The sequence below is a fragment of the Pocillopora verrucosa genome, chromosome 7 (genome assembly GCF_036669915.1).
Source record: "Pocillopora verrucosa isolate sample1 chromosome 7, ASM3666991v2, whole genome shotgun sequence".
In the NCBI taxonomy this organism is placed as follows: domain Eukaryota; kingdom Metazoa; phylum Cnidaria; class Anthozoa; order Scleractinia; family Pocilloporidae; genus Pocillopora; species Pocillopora verrucosa.
This window is the reverse complement of record NC_089318.1, coordinates 11,624,656-11,644,390: the sequence shown is the minus strand read 5'-3', so window position 1 is coordinate 11,644,390 and position 19,735 is coordinate 11,624,656. Positions and strand designations below refer to the sequence as shown.

At 37.6% G+C, this 19,735-nt stretch overlaps 3 protein-coding genes across 4 annotated transcripts; 1 reads left to right on the top strand and 2 right to left on the bottom strand.

Annotated features, from left to right (window-relative positions):
* The first annotated feature begins 33 nt into the window (after nucleotides 1–33).
* On the top strand, nucleotides 34–9,502 carry LOC131792939 (synaptotagmin-5-like). 2 transcript variants are annotated; one of them, XM_059110348.2, is made up of 7 exons: nucleotides 34–602; nucleotides 1,927–2,002; nucleotides 4,315–4,388; nucleotides 4,902–5,830; nucleotides 6,443–6,775; nucleotides 7,354–7,465; nucleotides 7,669–9,502. In XM_059110348.2, exons 3-7 carry the CDS (start codon nucleotides 4,370–4,372, stop codon nucleotides 7,977–7,979), a joined length of 1,704 nt encoding a protein of 567 aa, XP_058966331.1. In that variant the 5' UTR covers nucleotides 34–602; nucleotides 1,927–2,002; nucleotides 4,315–4,369; the 3' UTR covers nucleotides 7,980–9,502. The 2 variants fall into 2 exon arrangements, with proteins under 2 accessions (XP_058966331.1, XP_058966332.1); XM_059110349.2 differs by lacking the exon at nucleotides 1,927–2,002.
* Nucleotides 9,503–11,083: 1,581 nt separating this feature from the next.
* Nucleotides 11,084–14,824, bottom strand: LOC131792962 (potassium channel subfamily K member 1). Its single transcript, XM_059110378.2, has 2 exons — nucleotides 14,319–14,824; nucleotides 11,084–11,812 (listed from the first exon to the last, which is right to left on the bottom strand). The coding sequence occupies exons 1-2, from the start codon at nucleotides 14,626–14,628 to the stop codon at nucleotides 11,142–11,144; spliced, it is 981 nt and encodes a 326-aa protein (XP_058966361.1). The 5' UTR covers nucleotides 14,629–14,824; the 3' UTR covers nucleotides 11,084–11,141.
* Nucleotides 14,825–15,126: 302 nt separating this feature from the next.
* Nucleotides 15,127–18,663, bottom strand: LOC131792961 (DNA polymerase kappa-like). The gene has a single exon (XM_059110377.2). It carries the CDS (start codon nucleotides 18,661–18,663, stop codon nucleotides 16,396–16,398), a length of 2,268 nt encoding a protein of 755 aa, XP_058966360.2. The 3' UTR covers nucleotides 15,127–16,395.
* Between the last annotated feature and the right edge of the window lie 1,072 nt (nucleotides 18,664–19,735).

The window sequence follows — 19,735 nt, the reverse complement described above, 5'->3', positions numbered from 1 at the left end:
TTATCAATGGACGCAAACGGTGACTTTTCAAGATACCGAGCGATTTGCATTTGAATAGGCATACAGGAGTGACAGCCAGCCAATCAACAAATGATTCCCCTTCTTTTACGTTATTTCTTCCCACAATCACCGGAGCCAATGCTTTTAAATTTTAAATAGGTCTGTGAGGATTTACCATTATGCACTGTAAGTCCATTGGTTCTTGCAACTAATTATGTATTCGTGGAGCATATTTATTCCGGAACTAAAAGCGGATACGGGGTGTTTGGACTGAATAATGAACGTTTGATTCGGGTGGAAAACTTTCATTTGGCAGATCTAGCATCACCGCTTTGGTAAATTCCGTCAACCGCCTGTTTTAAAGTCGTCGCTTGAAAACAGATTCTGGTGATCATCGTGTTGTTGAGTAATCGCCCCCGTTCATACAGCTCGTTGTTGCTATATGAACATGTCTGTTGGTCGAATGAATTTTGTGTATTCTTGTTCCACTGTTTCATGCCAATAATGGGACGCACAAGTCTATCCGGGCGCGAAGAAGATGAAAATGGCTGCCGCACTCATATCGTTGTTCGCCGATCCGAACGGACTACTCTCCATGGGAGGTACGATCACGTTGTTGATTTTTTTGTAAGAAAAATGGAACTTCTTCTGTACAGAGAGATCGGATAAATTTTTAACTCAAATTGTTCAGAATGTGGGTTTAATAGAGTAATGTTAGTCAGTTATTGTTTTAAGGTTACATTGCCTTAGAGAGGAATTTTAGCTGGTGATAAGTTTAGTGAATACCACAGTGATGGTAAAATATCTTGAAACTTTTGAATGAAAAGAAAAGTTTGAAAAATGGTATAAATTTTTAATTTTACTCACAAGGCCCCACGTTGTCGTGAAGTGTTCAAGAAAGAAATCGAATTAAGATTGTGCATCAAATGGGCTTGTCATTTTCTCCCTGTTCGGCGTTAAAGTAATATGCTTTTGTCATGGGAAGGTCGCTTACTTTTCCTTAAAATTGAGGGCTTTTCGAAGCCGTGTTTATTGATAAAACTATAGAATACAGGCGAACAGCACTGAAGAGGAGAATTGTCGATTCGTTGAAGATTCTTTAGTGAGTCTCTTTTTGTGATAAATGTGTTATTTTCATTAAGTTTAACATTGGTGCCATCAGAGCGTAAAGAGGGGGCTTTTAGGAGCGCTTGAAATCAGCAAAAGGTTTTAAAATACTGATCTTGCTTTCGCTAACACTGTTTTTGGATTAGTTTTACGACCCATCAGGTACGTACAAATGTCAACAATGAATTATTTATCCTATCTTGTACTGTATCGCATATGTGGATGTGTTTTATGCCTTATACAAATGTGCATGTGCTTTTCTTTCGAGGCGGTATTCAAGAAGCCAGGTCATTGTCTCTTTTTTTTTTTTCGAATGAAGTTTCTTTTAACGTATTTACTATCTCCTTTTTGGTAAGAAGCTATGTCAAAATCATGAGATCCTCTTGTTAATTCCAACTTTTTTTTTCAATAATACACATAGGTTACCTAAAGTTGAAAGAGGCGAAAAGAGACATTTTGAAAGCCAGTTATCTTTTGAAGAAGCGTTAAAAAAACTTCATTTTTTTCTTGCTATCAATGAAAAATGATAGAGAGATTCTTTACTTTAGAAATGTCACTGTGTTGAGCAGGTGTAATATGAAGACCACAAGTCACATTTTTAGTTCCCAGCTGCAGAAATCCCTTGCAGATTAGAATCATTGCTAAAAATAATGAAAAAAGAATAAGCAATACTTAAATCGTTGTTGGAAGTCAGCTGAATTATTTTGTAAAATAACGCTGAGGTGTATATTTGAAAATTCAAAAATAGTGGAAGAAGGCTAAGCCAGTTTGACCTCTTTCTTGCAATCTTGTCTGAGACTTGTCATATGTTTGATTTAGGAGCAGCCACTAAATGTACAGTCATTGAACATCGATGAATGTTTCATTTACCTTCTGATCATTTGAAAATTCTCTGGTAAGTGTGCCATGAATCACCAAAGTTTCTATTCACTGCAGATAGATAATTTCTTAATTTATTTCGAATGGGTTATTACTTAACTAAATTAAACTTGTAACAATCAGTGTATTTCATTTCTTCCATCTGAATGTTTGATGTACAGATTTGTGTTTCTCAGAAATTGACAAATCTTTTAGCTTTTCCTTCTTCTTCAAATATATATTAGGAATAGTCCTAATTTTGCATAATAGCAAAAATAGCAGGTGGAGGGTTAATTATCCCTTTCTTCCTAGTTGGCTATAGATTATTGTGGAAAATCAAAAACTGAGTCACACAACATGTTAGTATGACTAAAAAAACCCCTTAATTTATCATGACTTAAAACCCCATTTTTAAAGGAAATTTAGAACTATAAGCTGTTGAATTCCACAACTTTATTTTCCTGTTTTGTCATTTGTCCAAGCTGACTGGTTGTGGTGTATATTTTTCTGAGCATTAAAGTAACAGTATGCAGTAAAGAATCTTATTTTTTGTGAATGTTTTAGAGGTGCTTTTTTTTTTGGAAAATCATTACTTTCAGTGGCAATTGTTGATTTCTTCTGAACCTATTTTACAAAGAATCAAGACATTGTTAATATGTTAAATTGAATGGAAGTAGAAAATCATTCATGTGGTGCAGTGTTTCTTCTTGAATGAAGTAGAAAAAAATTTGAAAATGAATGCGAGACTTGGTTGAGAGAATAGCAGAACAATCTAAGAGAAAACTAACACAAAGAAAATTCAGGTGGTGAATTGCACCCCTGTGAAGAGGTTTTGTATTTGAAAGAATAAATGATTATGACAATGTTTTATCTCAGCCACTTAATGCTTAACTTTTTTAGTCATTATGCATGCATATTAGTAGTCAATCTTGATAAATAATCCTGATGTCAGGCCTTAAATCTCTACTAATTGTCGGACTTAGTGATTCTATTGAAGTGTCAAAGGGTTGTGAAAGGATTGGATGAATATCTGCAAGGTTTGTAGAAAATAATCTGGGCGAGTGTATTCTAAGTGTCACTTGTCACAGACAAGTGCAAGTTTCAAAAATTAATTTTCTAGCACTGGGTAATTTTTCTATGGTGTTGAGACAATTTTTTCCTCTTTGCCAGTAGTGTCTGTCTGAGAAAATTTGTGCCAATTCCCTTTATCTGGATGTGTTTTGTACATACTAGGTTAAAATGACTGTAAACTAATTAAGGTAACATTCCAAAATTTAGTCAAGTTTTTTCCAATCATCTAGCAGCAACTGATCATGATGGCCAAAATCACACTTTCAGATAAGGCATGCATAGTAAATGTTACAATCATGATTTACATATGTACCAGAATAATAAAAGAAAACTGAAAAGGAATTGAACATTACAGTAGAGGAGAAATTTTGAGTTCATAAATTATGCCAATGTGCACATGCACATGCACATGCCTATCAACCTGTTAGACACTCTTTTAGACACTTTGTTTCTTCATCAAACACAAGGCCAGATCAAAGCTTTAGTGAGACAGAAAGCCCATAGAGCGAGGCATTTTGGAACTGGCTAACAGCCTTGAATTCTTCATAAATCACCATTTTTGGGCTTGAAATGAGGGCCCATTTCAAGACTGAAAGAAATTGTAAAGAAATATTGGAGTAATCTGGCCAATTAAAAGGAAAGTGACCTTACTAAAAAGAAAGTGTGGGAATTATGAAATTTAAAAGAGAACATAGCAATTTTGTTCATGATTGTTATGTTTCTCTAGTATTCCTTTTGTTTCAACACTTCCTGTATAAAGACAAAAAAATTAGTAGATGAGTATGTTGCGTTAGTGCCATTCAGTTGTTAACTTAACTACAAATTAAATATTGGGAATTTTATTCCCAAAAAGATACTAATAAGATTTATAATCATGTTAGCATGAACTAGTCAACGACTATCTTTTGTTGTTCATTACTAATAGTGTTTTCAAATGGAAATAGTTTGTCAGCATGGGTGCCTGATGTCTTACTTTATTGCCTATCAATAATGTGACCTTTAAGGTTCAAGGCCAAACTTCAGATTTTGTTGTGCTACTCTCAATTGCAACAGATATCTGAAAGCAGAAACAGACAAAATTGATTGAAATTCTCCAATCACAACTCTGACCTGTAATCTTTTTAATCCTCTGAAGCAGTATACATGTTTTTTGGTGAGATCTGCGAGATGATGTAGGCAAATTTCATTTTAGTTGTGTTTCTTATTAAGGAGCATAGAACACTGCCAACTTCACTTCCCTGACATATCAATTTGAATTGTTTTTTCTTTGTCTTATAGTGTTCAATAGCAAGTTTGTAAAACTGAACTACACTGCTAATGTTGCCCTTGAATAATGATCATGAATAACTCAGGTAAGATTCTATGATTTATGATAGCAAAGGTCAATCAACCATGAAACAATTACATGTAGCGCTAATGAAGGGTATATTTCTTTTCCTAGGTGTGTGAAGGATATTTGATTGTCTGTAATAAAACACTTACCAGATAAATATGAGCTTTTAATTTGATAATGATAGATAAACTACCACAGAGGAAGAAAAGCTGTGTCTAGAACTGTTTTGTTACTGAGCACAGTTTTTGCCCTCTCATTAGGATACAATAAAATAAGCTGTACATTTCTTCATGCTCAAAGGGCAACTTGAAATAAGGATAATATTAGGGCTTAGAATTAGTCTTTGATTTACGATCTTACTGCAGACTAGTTCATATCTTTCAACACCACCTCATGATAGTTTTTTTGCCAAGCCTTAATTAACCAGGATATTTGACATGTGCTAAAATGTTTTTTGTCACATGTAATACTGTTGAAAAAAAATTTATTCTGAGCCTACTTTGTACCTATTATGTATTTCTTTTGCATTTAGTGGCCTTGGTGGCTGGCTTAGCAACAGGGATCCCTGTAGTTGTTCTTGTGTCAATTTACATGGTGTATTGCTGCTGTCGGCGGAAGCAGCAAGATCTGCAAGAACCTCGTTTGTGGAGGATCAAAGATACTTCCCATGATCCATATATTCCACCTTTTGTACCAAGAATTGTACAGAAATTTGTCCAACATTCTCATCAAGGAACTCGTAATAGTAGTAGTGCAACGTCTGCTCAGACTTCACCTTTAGAAGACAAATCATTTTTCAGTGAGGATTCTGGCTCATATCGAACAGCACCTGATGATGCTGGAATTCCAGAAAAGAGACATAGTTTGGGTAGTTTTGAGGCACTTAATGTGCCCACAATTAGACGATCATCCCTTCTTCAACTTACTACCTCAAGTGGAGACAGTTCAGAAAGCATTTATGAGCAAAGAAAGAGCTCAGATGTCAAATCTCCTAAGAGTTTCCCTAAAAGCAGCAGCAAGTCTTTTGAATTTGTGAGGCCAATTCCAGTTAAACCACTCATAACAATTACCAGAGTAGAATCTAAGGATGACATGAGCACTAAAGTGCTTGTAGGTGATGTAGATCCAAATGGCCAGAGTCATTCAGACTCACAAGTCCTGCCTGTTAGGAAGCCACCTAAACCTTCTCGTAGTTTGGATAATGTCTCTGTTCCATCAAGGGCAAGCAAAGAGAGGAAGGGAAGTACTGATAGGAATTTGGCAGAAGGGAGAAAAGCAAGTGGCGACACTGAAGGGGAAGTAAAAGTTAAACAAGGAACTCTTGCCAAGATTCCTGTGAACATTCCATCCCAAGTCATTCATTCACATAAAGAGACGAGAAGAAGGAGCTCACACAGTAGTCTAGGAAGATTAAATGTGTCATTACAATACAAACAGACCACCTGTGACCTATTTATAAAGGTAATCCTTACTCTTTGTGTTACTAGACCACAAACAGCAACATGTTTGCTTTGTGGTTTTGAGGGTTTCTCATGTGAGCTGAACTTAATTGTGACTGGTTGGTATATAATTGACCTGTCAGAATCAAATCAAAGTGTTGAGGGTTTTCTGGCTGAAAACATGTTAAATTCCTGCTCAGGCAGATCTCTTAGGTGGCTTGGTCATGATAGCAAGTGATACAGTGCCCTCATTGTTTCATTGAGGTACTTAAACATTGTGGCACAAATTGGAATGGAGATGGGGGTATGCTATATGCTGTAATGCTAGAGATTGACAGATTTTAGGTTTCCAATTAAGAATGCCCATAGAAGGAGTTGTTTCCCTAAGACATAGTATTGGTGCAAGTGTGAAATGCTTGTGCCTTCTGATGCTGAACAACTATTTTTTTGGAACACAATAACTTATTCATCAAAGGTGTACTTTATCAGTCCTCTCCTTATAGCTAGTTATGTTTACCAAACATAATGTTTTGTGTATATTTTTTATGTAGAAGTTGGGTGTTGTTATGACAGTAATTATTATTAATAAAGTCCTTCAGTCTTTGTACTCTGTTTATTTATACTTTGCTCATAGATCCTCCAAGCAAGAGAACTTCCTGCTAAAGACCTACGTAACAACACATCTTCCCCATATGTTAGGGTCTATGCACTCCCAACACGGAGACATAACCACAGAACAACAGTTATTGAAAAGAACCTGCATCCAGTATGGAATGAATTGTTTATTATCAGTGGACTCACTCTATCTGAAATTCGACAACTTGCATTACATTTTCTAGTCATACATCACCAGCCAGTGTCACGCAATGTTGTTATTGGAGAGGTGATGATGACATTAGGTGGGTTGGACCTAACTGGAGGAGAAGTGAATGTTTGGAGAGAAATCAGACCTCATCAGTTTCAAAATGTAAGACTATTAGCTAGGTTTGATTGAAAGAAATTTAATAAATAACCACTGCTGTAATCCACAGTATATATGAACTCATTTCCCTCAAGTTTGATCAAGTTGATTTTCCAAAATTCAGAGTGATGATTATCATCAAGAAAAAGAGCAACTTTGTAGAAAATTGTAGTTTACAGAGAAAAAAGCAATCCTAAAATCTCAGAGAAACAGTGTAACAAACTTGCTGTCTTGAAGTAATTTAACCTTTGTAGAAATTCTGTTTTACCGTTTTGTCTTAGGGATTAGAGACTTTTCCAATTAAGTGTGTCAAAAATACTCCATGATTTCTTCAGTTTTGCTGAACTTCACTCCGTAATTAGTCCAAAATACCCTATTCTCAATCAATTAGATTCAAAACTAACCAGCTCCAATTGTCTGTTACTATTTGTTTGATATTGATTTTTTTTAAATCCAAATGAATATCGCTCTAATTACCAAGTAATCCATGATAATAAGTGAGGAGTTTCTCGTGTTTTCTACCATAATTTGGTTTTTTATTCTCTTAGTAATACTTATTACACATTATTTTGCCTTTTAAACAGATTCTTGGTGATTTGCATGTGTCTGTTTGTCATCAACCACTGTCAAGTAAACTGTCCGTAACTGTGTTAGAAGCAAAAAACCTGCCAAAAATTAGCAGTCTCAACATAGGAGGTAGGATGTGCACAGGATTGGTTCAGTTTGCATTTTAAAAAACAGGAAAAATTTTGAAATCTCCACAATTTTAAAATTCAAATTTTGTGGGAGGGTTAAAACTCCCAAAGTTGATATTTTGAGTGTCTGGTTGAGAGAGAAATATTTCATTGATAGCAATGTGCACCCCTAAAAATGGTAATTGTCTATAAATTTATGTCTAGATCCATATGTCAAGGTAGAATTGTTCTCTTCAAACCGCCGTGTTGCTAAGAAGAAAACGCGTGTGAAAAAGAAAACAGTAAACCCAAAGTTTGCTCAGACCTTTACATTTGACCTGGGAGGAAAGATGGCACTTGATCACATGACCATGATGTTTACTGTACTAGTTCAGGATTCAAGTGGATGCCATGAACGGATTGGCCAAGTGGTGTTGAGCACAGCAGCAGGTGATGGGCCAGAGTTTGATCACTGGAGTCAGGTGATTTGTAATCCACACTGCCCTATTGACCAGTGGCATATGATACATGAATAGTTCATCTGCAATCTGTGTAAAAATGTTGGTATAAATTATCAAGAGTTACATTGAAGACACAGATTCCCACAATACTGTAGCTCATAACTTATTCAGTAATGTAACGGAATGGCACTTAAAGTATAAATACTTTATTATTAAGTCTAAGACACTGGAGGCTTTCAGGATAGATGGATATTATTATCTAGTGGATAAATGCCAACATGAAAAACTTAGCTTTTCACAAGTTAGTGATTTATGTTGTGCAAATGGATATTGTCCACGCTTCAAATAACCATACAGGATAATGTGTTGTGGTAATCTGTGCATTATTTGTTATATTCTTCATTTCTCCCATTATGTCTTAAATGTTGTTAACTGAACCAAATTGTTGTTCTTGTGATAACAATTGAGTCGTTTTCAACCAGATCTATACTTCAATTCTTGATCAGCATACCCTAGTGTTGTCTCAAAATAACCGCAGTGTTGAGTACTACGTTGCATTTACTTGGAGGGGTTCTAGTTTATATCTCTTTGTCCTATGAGAACTATGGAAAAATATCAAGCAATACGTCACTTGCCCTTTAAAAACCAGTGAGAACTCTCCTCTAATGAATTAGATTCCTTTACCTCACTTAATTTTTGGTGTCATACTTAATAGTAGGTTCTTTTAGATTAACAGTTTTAATTACTCTTCTAACACTCTGCAGCTATTGTTGAATAGTTACTTTGATAAAGTCAGAGGTATTATTCGGTATTTTTAATGACTTCTGGGTGACTACACGGCCTTACATTTCAGTTTGTTCAGAAGTTTGCTAGTTTAAACATCGATCTTTTGTGAAAATGTCTCTGAACTATCATGCTTTATATTAGAGAGAAGCATTCCTCATAACTGTTCGATACTTTAAACAAACAAGAAATACATCTCTCTCATCTTGTTACCTAAGACCTCGAGAGGACGGAATTTAGTGTTTAGTCGCCCCAAGACGATTTTATCCGTTTTAAAATGTGCAAACTCCAAGTTACACTTTCATGTGATTTACCCAGTTGAACATTAAAGGATTTATGAAAAAAATTGCTCCTCTCGACGCTAGACCTGCGAAATTGGTGTATGAAGGAGTTATTGGGTGCTCTTAAACATATCTGGTATAACTGTCTTGCTCGTATGAGATGTAGGCCAAGTGTTCTATTCAATGATTACGTTCTAAATTTTACACGCTTCTGATAAAAGCCCCTCTTCTCTTAGTACTTGAGGTGGGTAGAAAATACGTTATAGGGAATGAAGAATTTCCCTTTTTGATGCTGTAGGTATCGACATACAAAGTACAAATTCTGGGCAAACACCTTACTTGAGAACAAACCCGTGATGGAAGAAATAAACAGATTATTTATTTTGAAATAAATTTGAAAGTCGTCATTTTAATGAGATAAAGGTATATAAGTAGTTATTTATTAGTAAGACACTATTCAATATCTTATTTAGTTTATTAAACTGATGGAACGAAGTTGATATATTGTGGATGAAATAAATTTATTTGGCGTTATTTGTTGGTTTTTGGTTGATATTGTTAAATAAGTGTTTTTTCGACTGGAAAGATTTCCTTTTCCCATTCGTCCTGGGCGATATTGGTGAACCAGACCATTCCTTTGGAACTGATTTTTTTATGCTATACTTTCTGTGAATGAATGAACAACATTAACGAAGGGTTATGCACGTGAAAATGCTCTATCAAGGTGCAGAAGGTCATCAACCTCAAATGTTGCCTTCACGATGAATTTGTCTGACAATGCAGCGACACTTTGGGGATCTGACCAAACCAGCCGACCGCTGCTATGTTCCTTCTTTACCTGAACCCTGGGCTTTCAGGATCACGGCCTTCCCTACGAGGTTCGTCGTATGGCAGGAAGTGGTGATCAAGAGATAGGAATGATTACGTAAAGGCTTCGGAATCCACTTCTTGGTGGTCCAGTCCATTCATTAGAAAAATAGCAATTGCCCCTCACCTTTTCTACACAGGACAGTGTAATTTACCCCTTTCTTTCGAACTTTTGCAATCGAAAGAGACTGCGTACTAAAATGCAGACTTGTGCTCGAATAGAGGGAGCGGAGTTTTGGAGCCAGGATACAGCCCAGTGATGGCGGGAGATTGAACTCTTCGATCAAAGAGCACAAAAGTATGCTTGGGAAGATCAAAAGTATGCTTGGGAAGATAAACAGTGTAGTAAAAGCCTTGAAAGAACATGATTCTAAGCTTTTCCAGTCTGATGGGCTAACCTTAGAGCGAGAAGAATTTGCTCACGTCTATCGTCATGTAGAGTAGATCTATAGTGACGAGGCCAAGGGAATAAGGTGTGAAAGGTAACGAAGAATAGAGCGGCGAAAAGTCTGCTCAGTGAAAGAGAAAAAAGTTGACAAAAATAAAGTTGATGTTATCGCGCCGCATGTAACTCAGGGATTGATCGTAGTCCACACGGGCGATGAGGAAGAGCTTGACAATGATGACGAAGAAGAAGATGAGCAGAGAGAGGTTGTACAGGACTAACCTGATAAAATGTCTTTCCATAAGAATATCTCGGCCTTGGAAAATAGTTATCGTGGAAACACTATCATATAAACGCAGGAGTAAAGTGGTTGTTAAGGCAGAAGAAAAGTTTCTGTTACATTTATATACCTTTTGTATGTTTTGTGTGTGTAGTTTTATTTAAATAATGAATCATCATTTCAACTCTACAAATGCTGAAATATTTCGGTTGACCACCGCTTCCCTCTATTTTTCTTGGTATGACCCCCCCTTTGAAGCCATTTTTCGCTTTCTCTCTCTTCCCCCCCCAAAAGAGATCCCACCTGCAGCCCTCCACCCTGTAAAAATGCAGACTCTTGCATGTTTATAAATAGTTTTTGACTGAACAATTTTTGTAATTACAAATAACCCTCGGAATTTAATTTCGTGACGTAGTGAAGCGAAATGGGACAGCTTAAAAATTTAATTAGCTGGCTTGAAATCAAGCTTTTCCAACTGATTTAGAGAATTCTCTGGGAAACTAACTATTATTTTGTACAGGTTAGATATGTAAGAGGAACCTATTTAGTGAAGTTTCACCGCATTGAATTTTAAGAGCTTCCATTTTGGGCCGGCTTAGCCAAAAATATGTGCCATTAGTATTTCATTAGCTTTTTTTACGTCATCTAGATTCCTTGTCTCGGCCGGATATTCTCTCATAAGAGTTTCTGGATAGTCTTTGCCTGTCAGGCGATGACGGTGAACTTCCGCTACTCGATATCGAATATCGCGGACGCAATTTGATTGCTGAAGCCGAAATGTCCTCCTCGTCCTCCTGGAGGAATGGTTTGTGACAAGAGAAAAGCATACCGGGATGGTCGTCCGGAATTTTGGCGCAAAGCTCTAATATGAGGAGCAAGAATGTGAGTCCAGTGATGAAGAAAAACACACAGCAGACTTTATAAAGTGAGCGGTATTCACTCCTCCGCCACTTCGGGTCATCACCAGGAACAAAGTCTCCAAGTCCTATGGTAGTTAAGGAAATAAAACAGAAATACAACGCTTCAAAGTAGCTCCAGTCTTCGAGGAACATGAAAAAGAAGGCTGGAATTATCATGACTAGTGTGATAGCGCCGCACATGATCAGTGATAAATGAAGGAAGCGCAAATAAGCGGTTGGAACACCACGTACGGTACAAGTACTGCACAGAAACTTTTCCAATACTTCGGTTAACTGAAGGAGTCGTTCTACTATGGCTGTCAACATGATAGCTGTCATGGGAATACCAAACACTGCGAACACCATACAAAATACCTTTCCACCATCCGACAAAGGGGCAATGTTCCCGTATCCTGAAAAACAAAGTTGCATATCAGATCCCGGGCGTATTGTAAAAACAAAACCAGTAAATATCAGTCAATATCTGATAACAAGATTTTTGCATATATCATCGCAGTATATACTAAGTAGGAATGAAGGCGCGCTTTGATTGGCTACTCAGAATCCGAATATCCCTTGCTATTCACCTCCGAGCTACTTGCGCAGGATTTGCGCCCGAAATAATTGTACTCGTTGCAGAAATAAACAAGTTAAAATCGTTCTGTTTTTATATATATTAAAGCGACTATTCACTTCATCGGTGGCTTGCGGAGAAATGTCTAACGCTGGCCACCTCCACTTCGGTGGATAGTTGTTCATATTTGTCATCCTTTGTTCATAGTTGTTATCTGTTAGTAAAACTGATTAATTTTCTCTTGCGGAAGAAGCTGTGGTTAGTTAAGAAGGGAATAACATTACAATAGGCATTAAGGCAAATGATCATATGACTCGTCCGGCCCAGCTTGTGTAGTGCCATAGAAAACCATCGTAAAAGCTGACGTGTGTAGGGCAGGACGGGTTAACGTGAGCCGGTCCGGAAAAAGCCGTCCTGCCCTAGTGCACTTGTACGGCTTTGTTAAGAAAAAAAAAAAAAAGAAAAAAAAGAAGAAAGAACACTGTTCTCTGTTATTGCAAAGTTAAGCGAGAGCAGTGAACAGAAGTGACAAAATAAGTCACGTTTTGATGAATTGTGAGTTTCTTGTTCTCACTCCGAAAAACAAAGAAGTTTTAATTGCTGAATCTTTTTTATGGCTTTCCCGCGCGCGCCAGTCTATCGCGTCCTATTAAAATTAAATAAAACCTTTCGAATTTTCAAAATATTGTAGGTGGACATGTGATAAAATGGTTATTGACTGAGTAGGGTCGGACCGGACGGGAAAATATTTAGCTCTAGTTCATGATACGCGAACCTCACTGCGCTTGGTAGGAACGTCATGACCTCGAGCCAAATATTTTCCCGTCTGGCCCTCCCACTCAGTCAACAGGTACATACTAATTCTGCGAGTACCCCGAAAACCATTCATACTACTGTTTTTGATTGGTACTGCTGCATAAACTTGTAGAAAACCGAAAAACTGCGTGCTCCACAAAGCGGCTGCCAGGGCTATTCTATAGACCGCTTCACGCGCACGTTTTTCCATCGTTGGGTGTAGTTAGGACACAAGTTGCAGATTTCAGTTTCGATGAAGTGTTTTCTGTGCAAGCCAAATGAAAACGCTTGTTCATTCGATAAGGGTTTTCAAAAGCAAGAGATTATAAACTCTTTTCATAAGTTATGAACTCCCATTTTGATGAGATTAGAGGTTACGCTTAGTTGAAACGTGTGCAATCAAGCATCTGCCGAAGTCAGTCATCTTCGTGCTTATTTATTTATCATGCAATGTACTGACTTTGAGGAAAAATCGATTAAGCACCGTTTGTTACAAAAAACTTAAATCCGTAAGAGTAATAACGCAGATTAAAACACATTCTTTACATAAAACATAGTCGACAATATTTTTGCAAAGTTTTCTTTTTTTTCCCTTTCTTTTTTTGAATGAATTCCTTAAAGATCCTCGAGTAATTGTAATCTTGCGAGTTACCTTTCAGTGTTTGGCTTTGCTTTATTAAAATCTTTATAATTTTTTTCAATACGCTGGTGGAAGAATCATTGATGACATTTCGAAAAATAAATATTGAAAAATATCTGAAAAGAGAACGATCAGTATTTTCGCAGCGACAAGAAACACAGAAAGATGTAGAAATTTGACCTTGTAGTTCTTTCTTAGAGATCCCGTATTTGCTGATAAAAAGGGACACCACCTCGCAGAGAAATTGAGAAATTTCAAGAAATCCAAGTTGAAAAGTTGTTTTCCTTTCAACTGTAACAATCGTTTTCATCGAAATATTTTTAATCCTTCTGTTCCTTTGGCAACTTTCAAAGGTCAATCATGCCCAAGAGCTGTGGTTATTGCAATTGTTTTGTGACTAATCAGATGCAAGATGTTTCACATGAAAAAACGAAACCATGACTTCAAACGTAAATGTTATCCAACACAGCGCACGCACGTAACTTCTGAATGAAATAAATGGTCCAATTCCATCAAAGATACCTTGTAAGATGAAAAGTTTTGTCGGCCCACGGTATTTTCAAAGAGATGTTATCACTATGCTTCATAGTTACCAGCTCTCACGGACTGTTTATTAGTCCTTGCAACGTATTACTTGTGAAGACTAAATTCCTAGGGAACAATTTTTCACGAATAATATGGTAGACTTTGCCTGTGTATATGAAGGGCCCTGCCGGTCGAAAGAAACGCATAACTGACAAGTAAAAGTGCACGCAATCGAAAGCCTAAGCCGGAATAATCTTGTACATTAATTAGCAGTTTAACCTCACTTAGGTGGGAATAAAGCTATTTTATTTCAGTAACGGGTAAATACGGGTTCTATTAGACCTGCCACTCGGTCACCTGCTTTTAGCAATTTTCATTTACTTACCAATTGTGGTTACGACAGTACCGGCAAAGAAGAACGAACTACCAAATCCCCAACTCCTTTTATCGCTTGCGTTACCGAGTGGCGGTATTCCCATGTCTTGAGCCGCCACAACATGCTTCACAAAGTTTTCAAGTTCTTTGTCAGTAACACAAGGATGTTTCGCAAGAAAATCATCTCTTTTTCGTCTCAGATCTGACAGAATGCGTTGCTCGTAAGGTCCCTCGATCGACGAGAAAATGGCAGCTCCCACAGACAGGTAGAATATATACACGATCACTAGGGCTATCAGACGAATGTTGGCACGTTCCATGAACGAAATCTCTTTTCAAATGATCAGATGCAAGAAGCAACACGATTTCTTAACTGTCGATTCCTCGAAATGTGGTCGCCCCGAACAGGGTTTTATGTTATCCGATCACATCTATATTTAGGCTGTTACCAGCCTGAGAGTCAACACGAAACCCGCTTATCACTTCCTTGCGTTCAATTGATCGTTGTGGAGATTTTTTCACTTTTGAAAGATTCTAAATGTCATAATCAGCTCATACATTAACATAACAATAGTCTTAGAGAAAGCGAATATTGCGAGTTCACACAAAATCAACTACTTAAACTAGGAATATATTTGCATTCGTTGCCCTCTTATTCCTTGTAGAAGCACTAAAAATAGGGTGAAATAAAAATCACTGCAAAAAATCAAGTCGCATTCATCCCAGTTTGAAGCGGTGAAACATGGAAATAATGAGTTGATACGTCTATACAAATATTACCATCATCATTTGCATAATACTAATCAGAAGTGCTTCGATGATATGAACACGTCACTCGCAAACTGACCACTCTCAAGCCAAACATTGAAGAAGAAATGGGGGTGCAATTTTGACTGAACATCCTCTTAAGAGGGAGCTAACAGGAAAACCTTTGGTTAACTTAGCTTCTTATGTAATAATACACCTTTGATACTAGTTAATAATTTTAATCAATCTACAATATTATAAAATCAGAGAATAATGATTTAATTGACATATTATAAGTCAATAAAACGTTGTTGTCGTTGTTAGTCTAAAGTTGCGACAGTAAACTAAATTGTCAGGTTCGAAATAATCATTTTTCTGAGCTCCTCTGGTTTCAAAGTATTCACGGTGCGATACTTCGCAGCAATTAGTCCGTAAAAAGTGCTCTACCAATTGGAAAATTTTTCCTTGAAGTCATAGAAATAAGTTCCAACCGGAAATTTAATATCAATAGACAACAAAATCAAGAGTGTAATATGTGGCAACTCAGTTGCCTATCACATCCTTTATCTGTTCGACACAATCTACACTTTCACACCTAGGGTTACTCTTCTAAGTACTTGTTAAGTGCAGCAATGACACAGTTCATACGCGTCCAATCTTGACAACTGACGCCAAAGGATCGGCGAATTGGCTGATATTCATTTTTTCTCACCGGATATCAGATATGAGTCGGTCAATTCTCAGCCTCTGCATCCCCTTGGACAACCCCCCGGATATTTGAACTTTTGAAAATTGGTTTGTTGAAATTGTTCCCCCTTCCTAAGAACCTAGACCATGAAGACCTCTTCTTTTGGGCTAATCACTCCCACCCTAGCCAGGCAAGGTCAAAATTCCCTACACCCCAGGCACAGACAACGGTAAAATTCCTGTAGATTGCCCGGAAAGGGGGATGTTAAAGCTTCGAATCGATCGGCGCCTAACTCAATTCCTATTTTGCGCACGCAACTAAAATTGGGCTTTAATTTAATCGTCCGAGAGATTTGAAATTTTGTTCAGCGCCACATGATCTTCAATAGAATCGAGACTTTACGGTGACTGAGGTATTCGATATTCTGAATTGAGCCCCTTCTTACTAAATCAACTTTATCCTTGTATTTGCCATTCAAGTTTTACTTATAATGCTAAATATTTGTTAAAAAACCGACTTGTGACCACAAAATGCCGTAATATAAATTTTAACTTATTTCCCATCCAAAGGGGGAACTACCTAAATGCATATCAAGTACAAGGGTTATTCATAAGTCTATTTCTTTGGTAAATTAGCCATATTTTGGAATTTTTCATGATTTTGACCAAAAAGAAAGCAACGTAGCTTTCTGGGAGGTTGCTGCTGACTGCTGTCTTTTTCTTTTTCCTCTGGAGGTTCCCCTATCCACACCAGAGCCACTTCTAGAACTACACACAACGTTATCATCTTTTAATGATCGTCCTGGATTTTTCTCTGACGCTATTTCCTTTATAGTGGCCTTATTAAGGCACAAGTCTATGTGTCTGTTAAGTTCAGTGATAACGTCTTCACCACTCTTAAACTTTTGTTCTTGTTGGCATACAGGACAAAACACAGTAGAATGATTTGTATTATCAGAATATTCACTCAAGAAAATGGAACCTGAAGTTGAGGCAGAACCAGATAGTGACGATGATTCCTCTGAAATTGAATTTAAAGCAATACCTTCAGATGAGAAAGAAATAGGGCAGGAACCAAGCTGGTCAGTCATCTGACAAGCGCACGCTCCTGTCATGACGTCACCTTCTTTTGGACAGCATTGATTCGGTGAAGTAAGGCCAGAATGTTCTCCTGAGTTCAATTGTTGGGCGGTTGGAAAAGAAACTGGCATTCCCAGGGACCTTACATTTTGCTTTTGTTTCAAAAAACCTGTTATTGTGTTCTGCTTTGCTTCTTTTGACGAGTTTGCGCTTGTATCCTCAAGATTTGATAAACGGACTCCCATGAGGCGCAGCTTCAGATGATCAGGAAAACACGCACTCATTTCATGTTTCAGAAGCTCTTTTGCAACTAATGAAATTTCCTCGTACGTCGAAACGGGATAAACAGTGGATGAAGACCGAGATTTTATTTCAAAGGTCACTGTTTTAAGCTTTATCGTGACAGTCTTTCCTTTAAGTTTTTGCTTTTTTATATCTTGTGCCACTGATTGACAAAGCTTGTCACACATATCCAGTAGCTCAGTGGGTTTGCTTATCTCTGAAAAGGTTTCTTCTGTTCCTATACTTTTCCTTTTCGATTCTGTCGCAAGTGAGGTAGGTCCCAAACCAAGAGAAACTTCTATCAAGAATTTGAAGCTGATTGGTGAATGTAGAAGATAGAGCAAGTCTCGTTTAGTGTATAAATCTTTGCATGTCTCAATTCCAAGAGCTTTCAACATCTGTTCACTGACTCGCCCAATTCCACTCACTTTTCTGATTGGAAGGCTGCGCATAAATTCCATGATATCACCACGACTTGGTTTTAAATAAAACTGTCCGTTGGGCTTGTTACGATCTGAGCAGATCTTTGCTAGCATGGCATTTGGTGCTATTCCTGCGCTAGCTGTTAGTCTTGTCTTCTGCTCAATTCGAAAACGCAGCTCCCTGACAGCTTCTTCCGCATCAGTACCAAACTCAACAATTTCTCCCTCCATCTGTTTAGGGTCTGGATGCACTTCGTTCTTTACCTTTCCAATAGTCTGGTATTTAGATGTCAAGAACCTCCTCTTTTCTTGACATTTGTGTCTCTCACTGAGATGCTCTGTGAGATCCAAGTATGCTTCATCTAAACTTGCCATCACAAAATTAGGGTCATACTCCGCTAAAATATCTTGCACCTGGCGGCTGTATTCCTTGTATGTTTCATAGTGTGGTGGAACGATGATAAGTTCAGGACACAATTTCTTGGCGATAAACCCTGGCATGGCTGCCCTTACGCCATAACGTCTAGCTGGATAGTTTGACGTAGACAACATCGAGTTACCACCCACAGCCATAGGTTTGTCACGCAATTCAGGATTGTCCAAGATTTCCACTGCAGCATAAAAAGCGTCCATATCGATATGAACAAAGGTACGGCTTAAATCACGCTTCTTCTCCAACTCTTCCACAATAAGGTTGATGGCCTGTAAAGCCTCTTTTCTTTGCGGCTGGGTGAGTTTCCCAAGGGACGTGCTCTGTTTAGCGATCCGTTCAGCCACTTGCTTTTCTTTCTTTAATTCATTTTCATAGAACTTGGAGCCTCTACTCGCTTCAAATATGATCTGGTTAATTTTTTGTTTATCTAAACCTACCATGCCTGCCTTATGATCATTAAGCTCCATCCTGGAGAGGCTTTTTTCTTTGTTGTCGTTCTCGTAAACATCTTCTTTACCTCGCTGGAGATTTTCATTCCTCAAATTCTTCTCCGTTTGTGTATTTTTCTCTGAAGGATCGTTGTCATAATTTATCAAATGATTTTCTCCCCCAATAAACGTTTCAGCCCAATCGTTGGATTCATCTTCGTCCTCCAAATCATCGAAATTGTCCCCATTATAGAGGTTCCACTTGCCATCCGCCATATTGGTTTTAGTAACCAGGCCAAATTGTGTTTCCCGCCTACTAGCATAATTTTGGCTTAAGTGATTCCGCATGATTAATTTAAGATTGAAATTTCTTTTTTCACTTAAATGAACAATTGAAAAATCATCGACCAAATTGCATAAGAAGACTAATGATTGTGCTTCCGAGAAGTAAGTTATTTTTACAAATGTAGGCCGTGGATTGGAAAATAAACGTAAGAGACCTGCACTGGAGCTCATTTAAATGCCAAGATTTATTTCTCGGTTTCATTAATTAGTAGATATACAAACTACGTAGGCATTATGTCAAATCTCTCTTGTGTATACCCCCCTAGCCCCCAGAGTCATCAACGCATAATAAGTATTTCTTATTTTAAATTGGACATTAAGTTTATTGATTTGTGTTCTATATGTTTAACAAATAGATTCCAAGTTGCCGTGCGTCTGTTCAGTAATAGATCACAGAGGACGTCAAAATGTGGTAAGAGTTGCAGACCTTGAAAGCAATAGCGATAGTCTTTAATCACACATCGGCAATTTCGATTACTTGGACAATAAAACCTGTTTCTTATACCTGTTTTGTGCTGCGAAGTTAGGCGCGCAAATTTTTTCAATTTAATGCAAATTTGTGGGTGCAAGATAAGCTTCTAATTAAAAACCTCCAAACAATATCCCCAGGTGTTTCCTTTCCTTATTCTGCTCGGGGTTTCACTTCAGTATCAACCTGAGGTAAATCTGCGACTTTCATGGTTAACTTAGCCTATGTTGGGCTTGTTGTTGGCTGACAAGGGATGCTTAGGAAATCTAATTTGCTGTGACGTATTGTTGTTCACTGGAAAAATGGCGGAGTCTTCCTTAAATTGAAACAAATTAAGAGCAAGTAGAAGTCTCAAGTTCCTTTTAAGTTTAGTCATTTAGAGAAACCAGAAATTTTCAAAAATTTCAACCAAAGAACTTAGTCTACCTTTTACTCCTGCCCTGCGGTCTTCGGTCTGCATTTCACTCTCAGTCTGCATTTTACCCTTAGTCTGCATTTTACCCTCAGTCTGCATTTTACCCCCGGTCTGCGGTC